General features: G+C 40.3%; 1 protein-coding gene across 10 annotated transcripts in view; it reads left to right on the top strand.

Annotated features, from left to right (window-relative positions):
- The window catches only part of trpm3 (transient receptor potential cation channel, subfamily M, member 3), a 151,711-nt gene that overhangs the window by 90,064 nt on the left and 47,466 nt on the right, over positions 1–14,181 (top strand). For all 10 annotated transcript variants that reach the window (XM_042422298.1, XM_042422295.1, XM_042422293.1 and 7 more), the window contains 4 exons: positions 1,001–1,202; positions 2,608–2,821; positions 4,552–4,676; positions 5,931–6,102. In XM_042422298.1, the coding sequence (XP_042278232.1) occupies positions 1,001–1,202; positions 2,608–2,821; positions 4,552–4,676; positions 5,931–6,102 (713 nt within the window). The remainder of the gene's footprint in view (positions 1–1,000; positions 1,203–2,607; positions 2,822–4,551; positions 4,677–5,930; positions 6,103–14,181) is intronic.

The raw sequence follows: 14,181 nt of genomic DNA, 5'->3' as shown, positions 1-14,181 counted from the left end.
AATACTAATACAATAACACTATTGTAATGATAAGAGCACTTCAGGAAAATGAAACATGGTTTTGAGAGGTACTTTCCCACTCGCTATCAACATTTCTTTCATTCTCCTCTGCAAAGTCACTGTTACAGCGACATCATCGAAACCTGTACTACAGCTGATGCTGTTGCTCTGGGTGACAAATTGAAAAAGGCGAGTCTAATTCCTGCAGAAACGGCCTCCAGACGCACTCATACAAATACACAGGAAATGCCACAGTTTGTTTAGATAAACAGAATTATCATAACTGGAGGAAAGTGAGTGTAGGCCAGGAGCAGGGGGAGGGAAAAGAGATGTTCCCGGAGATCAAATCAGCCTTTCTCTTTTTAGTCAAAAACACTTGTGTTGATGCGTAAAGGCAGAGGAAAGCATAGTAGCTTTGGTAAGAGATGACGGAAACATGAAGTTATAATCAAAGCCTCCTGACTCCCTTTCCACCCAGGGTTCCCACTCCATCCTGCAGGGTTAAAACATAGAATATGAAAGCTGCATTGTACATCTAAATAAGCATGTACTCGTGTAGGAATGCTACAATTCATGTAACTGTCATCCTGCTGTCTCCCGTAGTTGCTGAAAGGGACAAGAGAGCAAGGGAGAGAGATAGACAGAGGTTTGTTAAGAGAAGAAAACAAAAAGACAGAGAAACAGTGCCAATAAAAGATTGCAGGGGATTTACAAATCCTACAGATCCATCTCATCCTCTCCTCCTTATCAGGAGATGAAAGTCAGATGGCAGGCTGTCACCTCACCTCTTACTGACATGCACATGACTATGTCAGCTCTCGCACTTTTTCTATTCCTTTCTCAGTCACGCACACACCTATATACAGTACCATCTCCGTCTCCCACCCTCTCCTTTCTCCTTCTCTTCAAGCTCCCACATCTCAGGATTTCAATTGTTCTCTGTAAAGAACTACTTAATATAGCAACCTTTCATTCACTCTTACTTCCTTCTCTCATCCAGGTGCTGTTGTGGTCGTCTGATAGGTCAGCATGTGGGCATGCCCCCAGGCATCCCATCCAGTCAGAATGACAGGGCAGAGCGTCTGGCCAAGAATGACAGCCTGTCAGAGAAGTGGTCAATCAGCAAACACACACAGCTCAGCCCCACCGATGCCTTCGGCACCATTGAGTTCCAGGGAGGAGGACACTCCAACAAAGCCATGGTGAATCCCATAACAAATCTTTTATTTAGCATGTTGTCAGTATCCTGGAGAAAGCTTGCTCCTTGAGATAGTCAATGTCTCAAGGCAAACAAGTACAGATCACCATCACAGTGTAGTTTGCAGTTGTGGATGTCCAAAAATACACAGAAGGCAGAAAGCAGTACACTAAGTGTGATTTTGAAAATCGTAGAATATATTAGTGAGATGCATCGTTCCATCAAATTTTGTCACAATCTGATGTTCAGTGTCTGATATAACTTGCAAGAAAGCTGGACATTTAAATTTAAACATATTTAAACATGGATGTCAAGAAGGAGACAAATAACACAAGATTTTCTATTGACATGAGTTGTGTTGTCAAAGATGAAGTATACTGAGTGTTCCTTGCTGAATATACTATATACTTTGAGAGGATTGTAAACATTTTGGTGAAGACGGTAGCCAAAAGTTGAAAGTACATAGTAATTGAATGTTATTTGTAGATATGTTACCTCAGCTGCAGTAAACTGATGCAGTTTGACAGCACAAAAGATGAGGAACATGTTAGATACTTGAGTAAAATGTTTTAGCCTTTTGATCTGGATGGTAGTTACACCAGTGCTGTGAAAATGGTTGAATATACTGTGCCAATGATGGCCAGTTAATACATTTCACATATAGTCCAAAAACTAAAAGGAGATTAACAAGTCAAGAGTCCTTGTGCACCTTCCTCAATCGAGCTTCTATTCAAATTACACTGTAATTTAGCCCCATAGCTAGCTACATAATCCAATTTAAGGCATCACACCTATGCAAAATGAAAAAATGCTTCATATCAGAATGACTCAAGGCAGCAAAAGCAATCAAATGTATATAATTAGGAAATAATTATATATAATTGTTGATTAAAAAGAAGTTTGTCTCTAGTGACTGCATCAGATCAAGCTTTGCCTGATGAAATGAGCCATCCCAAAAGTCCCTGTTTGTGATAACCATGGCGATGAAATCACATCACACATACCGTAGCATTCAGGGAATTCAGATGATTATGGTTGAATTATGTCTGATTTATTCCCAGTGTTAAATTATTCATCCAGACACATGTCAGGTTTGGTGTCTGAGGCTGTATGGGATAGATAAACAGATGTTCTATAATGCATGTGGTTCTCCAATCCTAGCAAACATCTGTTCAATACTTTTATAGTTTGAAAAATAAAAGCCTCAGGCAGGTCTTCAACACTGGTCCATGTGATATTTTTACATTTCATAATTTTGTTTTCATTTCACAGATTTGTTTCACTTGTAATGCTTTTGTAACAAATAGCGTGTGTATTTGTGTATGCATGTGCGTTCTTGTCTGTATGTGTGGTGAAGGTGATGCAGACGTGCTATTTTACGTCACTGACACATGTCCTACTGTTTGCAGTACGTGCGAGTGTCTTATGACACCAAGCCTGACCTGCTGCTCCACCTGATGACCAAGGAGTGGCAGCTGGATCTGCCCAAGCTGCTCATCTCAGTCCACGGGGGCCTGCAGAACTTTGAATTACAGCCCAAACTCAAGCAGGTCTTTGGCAAAGGGCTCATCAAGGCTGCCATGACAACCGGAGCCTGGATCTTCACTGGAGGGGTCAACACAGGTGATGTTATCTCAGGGCACTTTTCACATAGAGCAGGACTACACTGTACACTTTACCACATAACATGCAGCTTATTTTGAATACCAACATAAAAAAATAGTCTCAAAAGTGATACATTCCCTTGAGTGTTAGTGTTATTTTTTATGTATAGTGTAGAAATGTTAAATGGGATATTTTATCAGCACTGTTGAGCCCAACTTATTTTCTTTACAAACTGAGTGGGCATGGACTTGTGCTAGGAGCATGATAAATGTGCTCAAATTTTCTTCATAACTAGTAAATTTTGATTTAAATAAATAATTTAACAAGCCCCATCAGGTTGTAAAGATGTTGAACCACTGGAGCATGGAGAAAAGGTTAATTTAAGTATATTATGAGCACTTAACTTGTTTATAGACACTCACATGTAGATGAAGACGAGTACTTATCGAAAGTAAAGTAAGGCAAGTTTATATTCTCTTATTAGCTGCATGACAGAAATGACTGACGAGGCAATCAGGGCTTATCGTGAAATTTTACTTGAAGAAGGCGTGCACCCATCCAACTTTTTCTCCCTCGATACGGATTCCGAAACCTCAGTTTAATTTAACATCTGTATACCTCTCTGCGTGGAAGTGACTGCAATCATTTCTATGGAAAGTAATATGCAGCCATATTACTTTACATAGAAATTGCTGTGGCACTAAAAGCTGACTTGGCAGTCTGCCATCGCTGACTGAATGTAACAGGTAGCAGAAACATTGAATTTTATAATGACAGTGACAAACAGTTTTTATGTGCATCGGTCACGGTGTGGCAATATTTCATCTGCTTAATAAGGTCAGCAACGGGGCAGATTCTGATTTAGCATATCGGATTGGTGTATCCCTACCTTGAGGGCAATAAGGGAATTTCCCCGGTACAGTCTGGACACTGTGGGTGGAGAAGATCAGCGTAAGAGATCTCCTCCTGGATTTAGATCTTCAGCTGAAAAGCTGGATGAATTTGACCTGGAGCGGGAGGGATTATGAGGAGCTCAGTAGACTGGATCTGCAGCTATGGACTGTATGTGAGAACCATAGGAGGTGGAGGGATGGAAGTGGGCTTTAAAAACAGCTCTTAAATTATGAGAACCGGCTATGAAGTCTGACAGAGGGGATAAATAATAAGAGGCGATAAAAAATGCTTAATAGGATAGATATGAACGGATGGAATGAAGGGTACAACACTGGACGCCGTGGAATGCACACACTTGAATACAGAAAGGAATAGAAAGTAAGATTTAGTGACAGAATGGGTGCAGAGGCAAGAAAGAGGAGGAGAGGGGCTTGAATTATGGATGGAGGGATGGATTGGAGTTGAGGCTGGAGGTGGAGAAAGAATAATGTAAGCAGGAGAGATGGGATAAGATGGCCTCCAGGTCTGACTGCCACTCCCCCGAGGACAAGAACCAGAGGCCAGGAGATCCGACATGTCTGTGTTTGAAGCTGTGTGTGTGTGTGTGTGTGTGTGTGTGTGTGTGTGTGTGTGTGTGTGTGTGTGTGTGTGTGCGCGCGCGCGCGCGCGCGTGTGTGTGCGCATTCACATTGGCTGCCACGCCGTCGTCTTCTGCGTCTAATAGAATCTGTTTATCTTTCACAGCACAGTGTATCATTATCTAAGTTTAGGTTCCGCATTGATTGTGACAAACCTGTTTTGTTATCTGTTTCTCTATCCTTCTCTCAAACACACATTCACACACACACCAACAGGGGTGATTCGCCATGTGGGTGATGCACTGAAAGACCACGCCTCTAAGTCAAGAGGGAAGATCTGCACCATTGGCATTGCTCCTTGGGGCATTGTAGAAAATCAGGAGGATCTTGTTGGCAAAGATGTAAGTAAAAAAGAGTAAGAAAGAAAGAGAGCCAGAACAATGTGAAACAGTAACAGAGTGGGCAGCGCTTGCATGCTTTAGTGCTTGTTTGCGTGTATATGTGAAAAATGCCATGTTATGTCCAGAGTTCACCAGAGCTTGAAAATTGCTGATGACAGCATATTAACTGAGATGCTGAGTAAGTCGATTTAATCAGTGATAAACACTCCTTTAAATTGAATTGGACAGCTGGAGGAACCACATGAGACCACGTAATACACGCTGACTCATTCAAATCTCAGCAATCAATGTTATGTTATAGTTAAAATTTCATCAGAATGTGCTGCGCTCCGTCCTACTGAACAAGCCAAGCAGAGCCGATTAATACTGGTGGCTGAAATGAGATGATTAAGTGCTGAAGCTCTTTTTTATGCTTGATTGGTCTCAACTCTATGCCTCATGACCAGATGAGTTTACCCCAGCTTGTCAGGCGCAGCCCCAGTAGACCACATCAAAGCTTTTGAGACACAGTCTCAATGTAATATGAATATATATATAGTATAAATATTGGCCCAGGTTAGCGGGTGTGTAATTTAAATAAATAAGTCAATACACGTGTGACTTAAAATTAAGAATTGTGTTATTAATGCTTTTTAGTGACTTTTTTTTAGCTGCAGTCAAACCTTCAATACAACAGACAGCAGTAGCCTTTGAAAACACACGTGACATGGAAGTAAACTCACAGTATCCTCTATTTTTTGTCATCATTTATCAAGAGCCAAATGTTTCAAGAAACATTTATCAATCTGATGCCTATGCTTGGGTGTGCACACTTTTTGATTTATATTAAAGGAAAGGGTCACAATTTTTCAAGTGTGTCTTAAAACAACAGTCAGGTGCCCCTATGATCACTGAAAGAGGTTTTCCTCACTGTAATCAGTCCTCCTGTTCATACTCCCTGTGAAAGTCTTGTTTGTGTCCAGCTATTTTAGGAAATTAGCGAGCCTTTGCAAAAAAATGAAACTACATATTTGTGACCCATTTTTAAAGATTTATGACTTCATTAGGAACAAATGGGACTGAATGCTACAGATAGGTTAGGGAAGTCTGAAAGTATTCAGACACTAATGCATTGCTGGTTTTGGTATTTTTATTGGATTTGTCAAGAATAAAAAATATAGAACAACACCAGTCATATTTTTCGTTGTCAAACTGTCACATATCCTGGTCAGCAGAGTGCTGTCTAACTGATAAATGTTATCTTCTCTTGGTTAGGTGGTGCGTCCATACCAGACCATGTCCAACCCAATGAGCAAGTTGACGGTTCTGAACAGTCTCCACTCCCACTTCATCCTGGCAGACAATGGCACCACAGGAAAGTACGGCGCTGAGGTCAAACTGCGACGCCAGCTGGAGAAACACATCTCCCTGCAGAAGATCAACACACGTGAGTGGAGTACACCGCATATATATGCCTGACCTACTTACCCTAAACCAGAAGAGGTGTTCTTAAATGACACAGCGAGCGATAACAGCATAATGAAACTGCAGTCCTCGTTTTATCAACGACACCACTGTGGGTTAATTGGGTTCAAACTCTATTTTATAGCTGCGACCAGACTAAAATTATTATTACCTGCTTTATACCGAACACATGCTGTTAGACAGTGTATTTTTAGCAAGCTGTGATACAACTTCCACGAGTCTTTGAACCTGTCCCTCCCTTAAGGATGGGTTTATTTTTTCTTTCAAAGCTTCCTGACAGCTCAGATGAAATCTTTCCTCAAATGAACCTGCTGGATAATCTGTGTGCTCCTGTTCTGAGGTGCCACACAAAGCTACCAAAGCAGCCAACAAACAGCGACGTAATGACAAGCACAGACAACCACTGAAAAGAATGAAATGTATATCGGATGTGTTTGTGTTTTTATAGTATTTTTACCTTGATGGTGGTATTTTAGATCATTGGGGCAACATCACAGACAAGAAGATGCTCTGATATTTGGTCTATTTTTATAAATTCTGACAGATATGAATAACAGACTGTTGAAGCACACTGCAGTCGAAAGTAATGTGTATTAATGTGTATTTGTGTCTGCACATGCACATGTTTGCTTGCGTGTAGAGTGTTCATCCGCCGTTCAGCCCTTGTCACATTGCATTTCTCCGTTTTCAATTTCCACAATGTACCTTAGCTAGAAACCAAATGGAATTGCATGAATACAAAATGCTTTTTCTCTCACGCACAAAGTCACAAGCACACACAAACGTCCCTGATACCCTTTAAATGCATTTCTCAATAGCCTCTCGCAGCATTGTTCAGAATGTGTCAAACCTGACAGTGCAACAGGCCTGAGTCAGAGAAATGGTGTTTGCAGCTGTGTTTTATTTATGACCTTCTTTTGTCGTCAACATAAAGCCATTTTATAATATTTTCTCAAGGGTTTGGTTGACATGAATGCGATCATTTTAACATCAGTGCTTATTTCAAAACCAAGAGTGTCAGGAAATAGGTGTTCCCAAATGGATACATGGTTACAGTGTCGAGAGCAATATCATGACCCAGACCTTTGTCAGTGTTATTTTTGTTCCCTGTCAGATGGGTTGCTGATGCTCTCTGGTAGGGACTTTTTAAGAGTTTGTTAAATGTCACTTTCACAACAAAACTGTTTTGTTTTTTTTTGCTTTTTTATGGGGGTATTACCTATATCACTGCCACATTTCTCTGAACTCCTCGGCTTCAGAGGTTTAAAAAATGGCCCTTAGGTTGACAGGTACAGAAATGTACTTCCTCTCTGCTCATCATCCAGTCATGTGACCTATGGATTTCCCTTTGTCATCCTATGCCTGGACTCATACAAAAGGGGCTGGGAAGGCAAAGGGACGCCCAGTCGTCATACAAGCATCTGACCATCCATATAATGGTAACATTCCTAATTTAAATTCATCATTTGACTTGTTTTAACCTGTATCCGCATCCAAGGTGAGGACTAACACTGCATGGGGTCTACTAATGAAACAAGGAGAGAAGTGATTATGTGTACTGTGTTTCTTCTGCTGGCCATCCGTAACACAGAGCCATCACCCACAGACTCACACTAACCTTAACCTCAGCAGTGTCCGAGGTCACACTGATAAGTAGCTTCAGCTTTATAACCTGACACTCAGGTTGGCAACAGTTACAATATGTCACAAGTGCTCTATCAGCAGAAATAGATCCATAGCCCCGATCAAAATCACTCTTATACTCATAGTATTTATATCTTTGAATCCTCTTTATTTAATCAAAGCAAGTACCTTCTTTTGTCTGGACATGTTGTAAATTAGATTGAAGACATGTAGTAAATCAAGCTATTGTGGTCAGGCATTGAAACATTTTTTAGAAATTTTTAGGTTTACAACACTATCATAAAGCTAATTTGAGATAGCCCTAATAGTTTTAAGGTAATTGTTTCTGAACTGCATCACAATGAAAAGGCAAACTTAAAATAAAATCACACTTTTGTATAGTCTACAGCAGGGATTTTCAAAGTCCCAGACAAAATTGAGACAACTGCTCCCCCACAACACCACCAACCTACCAGCATCCCCAAGCCAATTTCAGATGGTGAGAATTACGTTTTTTGCCTGCATGTCAGGGTTTGTATATGAAAGGATAGAGGAGAGTGTCAACATGAAAAGAGTTTATATTGATGGATTTTGTCACTTCTGTTATTATTTTTTGCTCATTATCTTACTTTGATTTAGGGGATTGTCATGCTCTCAGTTTTGGAACTACAGTTCCCATAATGCTTTGGGGGATGTAAACAACATTGCTGTGGATTCACTGATGTAGCTGTGGGCTACTATTTGCGCCCCGTTTTTTTAGCCTTTATTTTTCCACATTTTGACAAATTTGTGCCATTAAAAGTATGCCGAATCAGATATCAGCAGTTTCTGTCTGCAGACTAGCCAATGTACTATAAATGGCTGCACATACTGTATGTACAGATAACTGGATTACTTTAATCCTGAAGAAGACTTAAAAATGTGATGATTCTCAGGCAAGCTCTAGAGTTATATGGAGTGTCTTCCTTTTATGATTTCTGAGCAGATTTATAGATGATGCACATAAGAGGTGTAAGTCACACCGAATCTAAAAATATGTGTATCATTTCTGTATTCAGATTTGACCGAGTCATGACTCAAAGAAGGACTACAAGTTCAACTTCAGTACTAATTTTCAAATCTTTTGGCTGTGAAGTTTGGGCCCCTTTTTAATCCCCAGGTACTAAATAAAACTTCACTAGAAAAACAGCCCTGAGCACAACTTCACCCCAAAATAGGGTAACATACACCAAAAGGACATAAACACACCACAAATTCATTCTCTTGTAGCACGGCTATTACATAGTTTTTCAAGTAAACATGCTGCTCAAATGTCTAAATGTGCGATTGCTGTATGTGTATGTGCCAGTATGATGTTTTGCACATATTGCATGTGTATCCCTTACTTCCTCATTTACTGCTGTAGGGTTGGAAGACAAGGACCATTTCTTGATTTGATTACCTGTCCACGGTCAATCGAGCAGTGCATCAATTTTCCTCACAGCAGGGCCCCTGTGGGATCCAACTGTAGCCTGGAGTCCTGTCAAGGAAATGAGGATAAAGAAAGTAAAGAGGGAAAAAGCAGTTTAGTTTGAATGACCTGACATGTGGGTTGTAGACCACACATAACCACAAGCTCTTTTTTTTTCCTTTTTTTCTCTTAACACACCGTCACACACACTGCACACAAACACAAGATAAAAGAAGTGTGGTTGATAGATATGCGTAATCTCCCCCTGTGGTATTTTTGTGATGTCTAGGCAATCCTGTAGCTAATCCTACTGTGCCAGTGTGCAATTTTCTATGCAACGGCTATAACCATCTGACTGGTGGAAATGCTGTAGCAATCAAATTGGCTCTGCAATATTATGAGTTTTTAAACATGTGAATCCATTCTATATAACAAATGTATGGATGTTTTGGTTCAGCTAGAAAAACACATAATACATTAAACATGTAATATTGCAAAAAACATCTCAACAAATCTTCTAGGGCGTGATGAATTTACTGAACCTTTGCTGCATATTGATTTCCTTTTGCCACAAGATAGCTGTGGTCATTTTGCACATTTCCATCTCAAGTTATGGTGACAACATTGGCACTTGTCAGAACTCATCATTGGAGCACAGTTGTGCAGCCCCTAAACCTTTTAACACCACCCATGGTGACAAGGTGTGTACGTGTTTTCCTTCCACATACTTGTAGATATACTCCAGTCTCTACTGTATATTTGATGTTGTGGAGGGTGTTGACTCCTGTGGTTTTGTACCCACTTCGGTGCAAAGTGGACAAGAAATTCTAAGGCTGGGTGTAAACAAAATAAATATCTCACGACAGGCAACTGGGGTTGCAGAAACTGTAAATATGGTGGATGCAGTCAGCACATTGACACGGTAGAGTAAATGCTCAGTTCTGTGCGCTGCTTAACATGCGTGGCTCTTTCCTGATCTGTTCAACCAGGCGTGGTCTAGCGTGGTTGAACATGGACAGAGATTCAGATGCAGATGAGCCTGGATTACTGTGACACAACACAGGACACTTAACATGCAGCAACAGTGATCATGAACACACATTCCATAATTATTTGCAAATGTAAGTGTTGATGAATCATTGATAAAACAAAAAAGTGTTGTATTTATAGTTCATAATGACACACTTTCATTTATGGTCTTAAAAGTCCCACACACTGGGACATTTTTTTCCTCTTTAACTACTCCTTTCCATCTCTTGAAGCTGGCAGTCAAACTCAAAGATGGAAAAAAAAAAATCACAAAAATGATTGGCACCATTCAGCACAGCTCACTCAAACATTGCACAGCACTTTTGACATGTCTCTAGCAGTGGCTGTAGTGCTTTTTAATCACACACCTGCATCAGAGAGAGGAAAAATAAAAGAGGAAGAGAGGAGAATGAGAAAATAAAGACAGAGAAAAGGCACTGAGGGTTTGCAAGGAGGGAAGAGAAATATGTAAAGCGAGAGGAGGATGCAGGCAGTGAGACAAAATATTACCTTGAGGTGTCTTCACTGAAAAAACAGTGAGAGAATGGACGTAATGATCCTCATCCATTCATGTTTTCTTATTTTCCCTCTAAAACTGAACAAGAGCAAAATAAGCAAACCCTGCATCTTATTCACACACACTTTCGTTCTTGCAGTCTTAAATTGGATGCCTATTCCAGGCCAAACCAGAAGTAAGTTATCAATTTATGCAAGAATGAATGAGGCACCTTGAGTGCTCCCTCTTCCAGTGCACCTAAATTACTAAGAATATAAAGAAGGGTGCATAAGTACCTTGTACTGTATATTGAATACGTGCATACAGTAGGTATAAGCGTGTGTGTGTGTGTTTTTACCTGTGTGTCAACTGCGTAACCTTCACTGACCTTCCTATAGCAGTGGTTTCATTAATCACAGTATAGGTAAAAGATGAAGTAGCATGGGTAATTGAATCCAGAAGCAGTAAGGCCTCTCGTTGCAGATTAGCCATGACATTGTGACCTCCACCATGGAGCAGCCCATACAGAAGAGATTATAGTTAAGCTATGGTACTGTACATGGGAAGTCAAGAGGGTTGTAATGCTCTTCTTTCAAGCATCGTAAATGCTGTTGTTGATTTTTCAGATACTAAAATCACCCTTCTTTGTGCTGTCCAAGTGTGTGACAAACTGGATTATTTGGCGGCTTTTGTGCTTTGACAGATATCACACAGCTGCAGTGTCACAGTCTGAATATTGCTTAGAAATGTCACCCCCTGATGAATGTAACTGTATTTAATAAAGCAGAAACACAAGGAAAATAATGATGTGCACATTGTATGTTGACATTTAAAATCCATTTACATTTAAAAAGTTAATTCAGGTCAGTTTAAAGTTAATCAAAACTATCAGTCACCTACATGAATATTAGTTTTTCATGAGCCTCCTGGGCAGCGGTTTCGGTTCATGAGGAGGTGCAGTATTGACGACTGCTTAAATCAGCGGAACTGAAGCGACACTGTGGGTGTGGATCAGTACATAAAATATTTGCAGGCACGCAAGAATAAGCGTATAGAGACAGCGTGGGGACAATTCAATTCAAGTCATCTGGGGGTAAGGTGTGCTCATGCACGAATGGCCACAAAAAACACGTCAAAATGATAAACATGACCTGCCATAGTGTTCAACCCTGTGGTGGAAAGATAAAAGAGTCAGTAGAAGGCATAGTCGGATTCAAGACTTGCTCAAGGTATAGTTCCAGGTTGAGGAAGTGCATCGATGACAACTTGTTATATGGTGTGGAAAGAATTGGGTTGCATGATCGGTAGTGTGAACTGTGATGTCTTTTGGAAAATTAGGAGTGGTAAAAGCAACCATGCAGATGTACAACTTGTCTTAAAGGAGGCACAACAGGTGAAAGTGAAGCTTTTTCACCTATTGTTTTGTGTGTTACAAACCCTCCGGGAACTTGATCATGATCAGAAGCTATACAATAAATTCAATTTGACTTACTGCATCCCAGAATTTCCAAAATTACACTGATTGACTGGAGTGAAAGTCAAAACAAGGTGACATATTTATGGCTGCCCAGAAGGGGAGACTGCAGCAATTGTGGTGTGATGAAATGTTTACTGTTGCTTTTGTGGATCCTTTAGAGGCAGTGCAGAGTAAAGATATATAAGGTATCTTTACTGATTAGTTTCTGATGCAACGTGATGTGAGCTGAATCCACATGACATCTTAGCAAAGACCAGTCAAACTTCTTTTTTGTCTTTACATAAGAAACTGATTAAAAGTTGTCATTTAATATTCTGAATCAATCGATACCAATTCAACTCATTTAGTTGCATTATTTGACTTGGTGGGATAATACTGGGCTTACAGTATCATATGTGTGTACAACAGTACATAAACACACTGTATCATCTTCACCACCTCCCAAATGAGGCATGCATGATTATAAGATGGAGAGATGTAATTATACAAACCTATATACACACGCACACACACACACACACAGAGTCTCACAACACTTTGACATACGAATCAATGGGATAAAATTCCTTTAAACCCAATTTCCCTGCAGCAGTGTCTTTTCCCAGCCAGTGACACCATTCATGATTGATTCTCTTAGGCTCACTTGGCATTGATAACACCATAATTTTGCACAAATTATCAGTGACTATGTAACACAGACCGTCGGATTCAAACTGAATTCTTCTGAGTAGGTCAAAAACGACAGGATATCTTGATGTCACAACATGACAAAAAAAAAAAAGAAAAAAAAGTAAAGTTTGAGAGAAGCTTTGCCCTTTTAATGTACCGTACCCCCTGCCCTTTTGTTCTGTAGCCTGTCGAGTCATGTTGCCTTCACAGATCTGATGTTTCCTATCTGCTTTAGTAGTTGCTAGGATAATGGTGTTTGTGTCTGTGTGTGGAGGGAGGGGTGCAAAGACAACGACCCACATACTGTAGCACACCTCCTCCAGTCATGCTGATACTAATTTGACATGTACAAGGACAAACTGGCAGACACTTGCACACACTCATGCACACACAGACACACACGCAGAGGATGAGTCATTGCTGGATCCTTAATTAGGACCACTTAAGCATGTTATGTGTGTCTCGCTTACATGCAGCTCGTTCCCTCCCTAATTCCCTCTGTTCCTCGTTACTTCCGCATCCCTCGGGCCGGGTAAATATAGAAAGTTGTGGCCATTGAGTCTCATCGACCACCTCTGTCCTTTTATATCTGCCCCTGCTTTTTCTCACTTTTTCAGGCAAGTTTCCCACCCAAGAGATAAGGTGTGGGCACTGGCTTAAAACAATGGATGAGATACAGAGAGAAAGGAGAGCCAGAGAGAGAGTAGGGGGTTCTGACGATTGTGTTATCTGATGCGTTGGAGTGTGTGAATGGTGCTTCGATACTTTCAGTACTGGAAGAGGGGATGGAGAGGCTGAAAGCATTGACAAGACAGTAGAGACAGACTTAAACTTGTGCATTCTTTCTAAGGCTTTTAGCCCCGAAATCTGGGATTTTATCTAACAGACGGATGAAAATCTGATTTTAAAAATATATAGTTTAAGAATAAGAAGAGTTTTGTATTATAGTGGTGCTCAGAATCAGATGGCAGAGTCACACACGACAGACAGATGTAGACAAAAGCAGTCTCATCATTTCCAGCCAGTGACCCTTCAGTCACCAAAGGTGATACATAATTTTACGCTGATAGACTGAGGCTAAAACTACATATACCTAACAAAAGTCAGGATCCTCAGTTTGACAAGGAAAAAATGTAACATCATCAATATAATATGTGTGGACAGTATGATTCAGCTTTAAAGCTACAAGAAAAAAGGCTTTGAGGACATGGACTAACTGTGTTTGGTAAACATAATACTGAGGTAATATCTTCGGTAAATAGTTTGTCTTGGATGTACACTTCCCCAAATCCAATAA

The sequence above is a fragment of the Thunnus maccoyii genome, chromosome 9 (assembly GCF_910596095.1).
Source record: "Thunnus maccoyii chromosome 9, fThuMac1.1, whole genome shotgun sequence".
In the NCBI taxonomy this organism is placed as follows: Eukaryota; Metazoa; Chordata; class Actinopteri; order Scombriformes; family Scombridae; genus Thunnus; species Thunnus maccoyii.
Note: the sequence above shows the minus strand (reverse complement) of the source record. Positions and strands in the feature narration are given on the sequence as shown.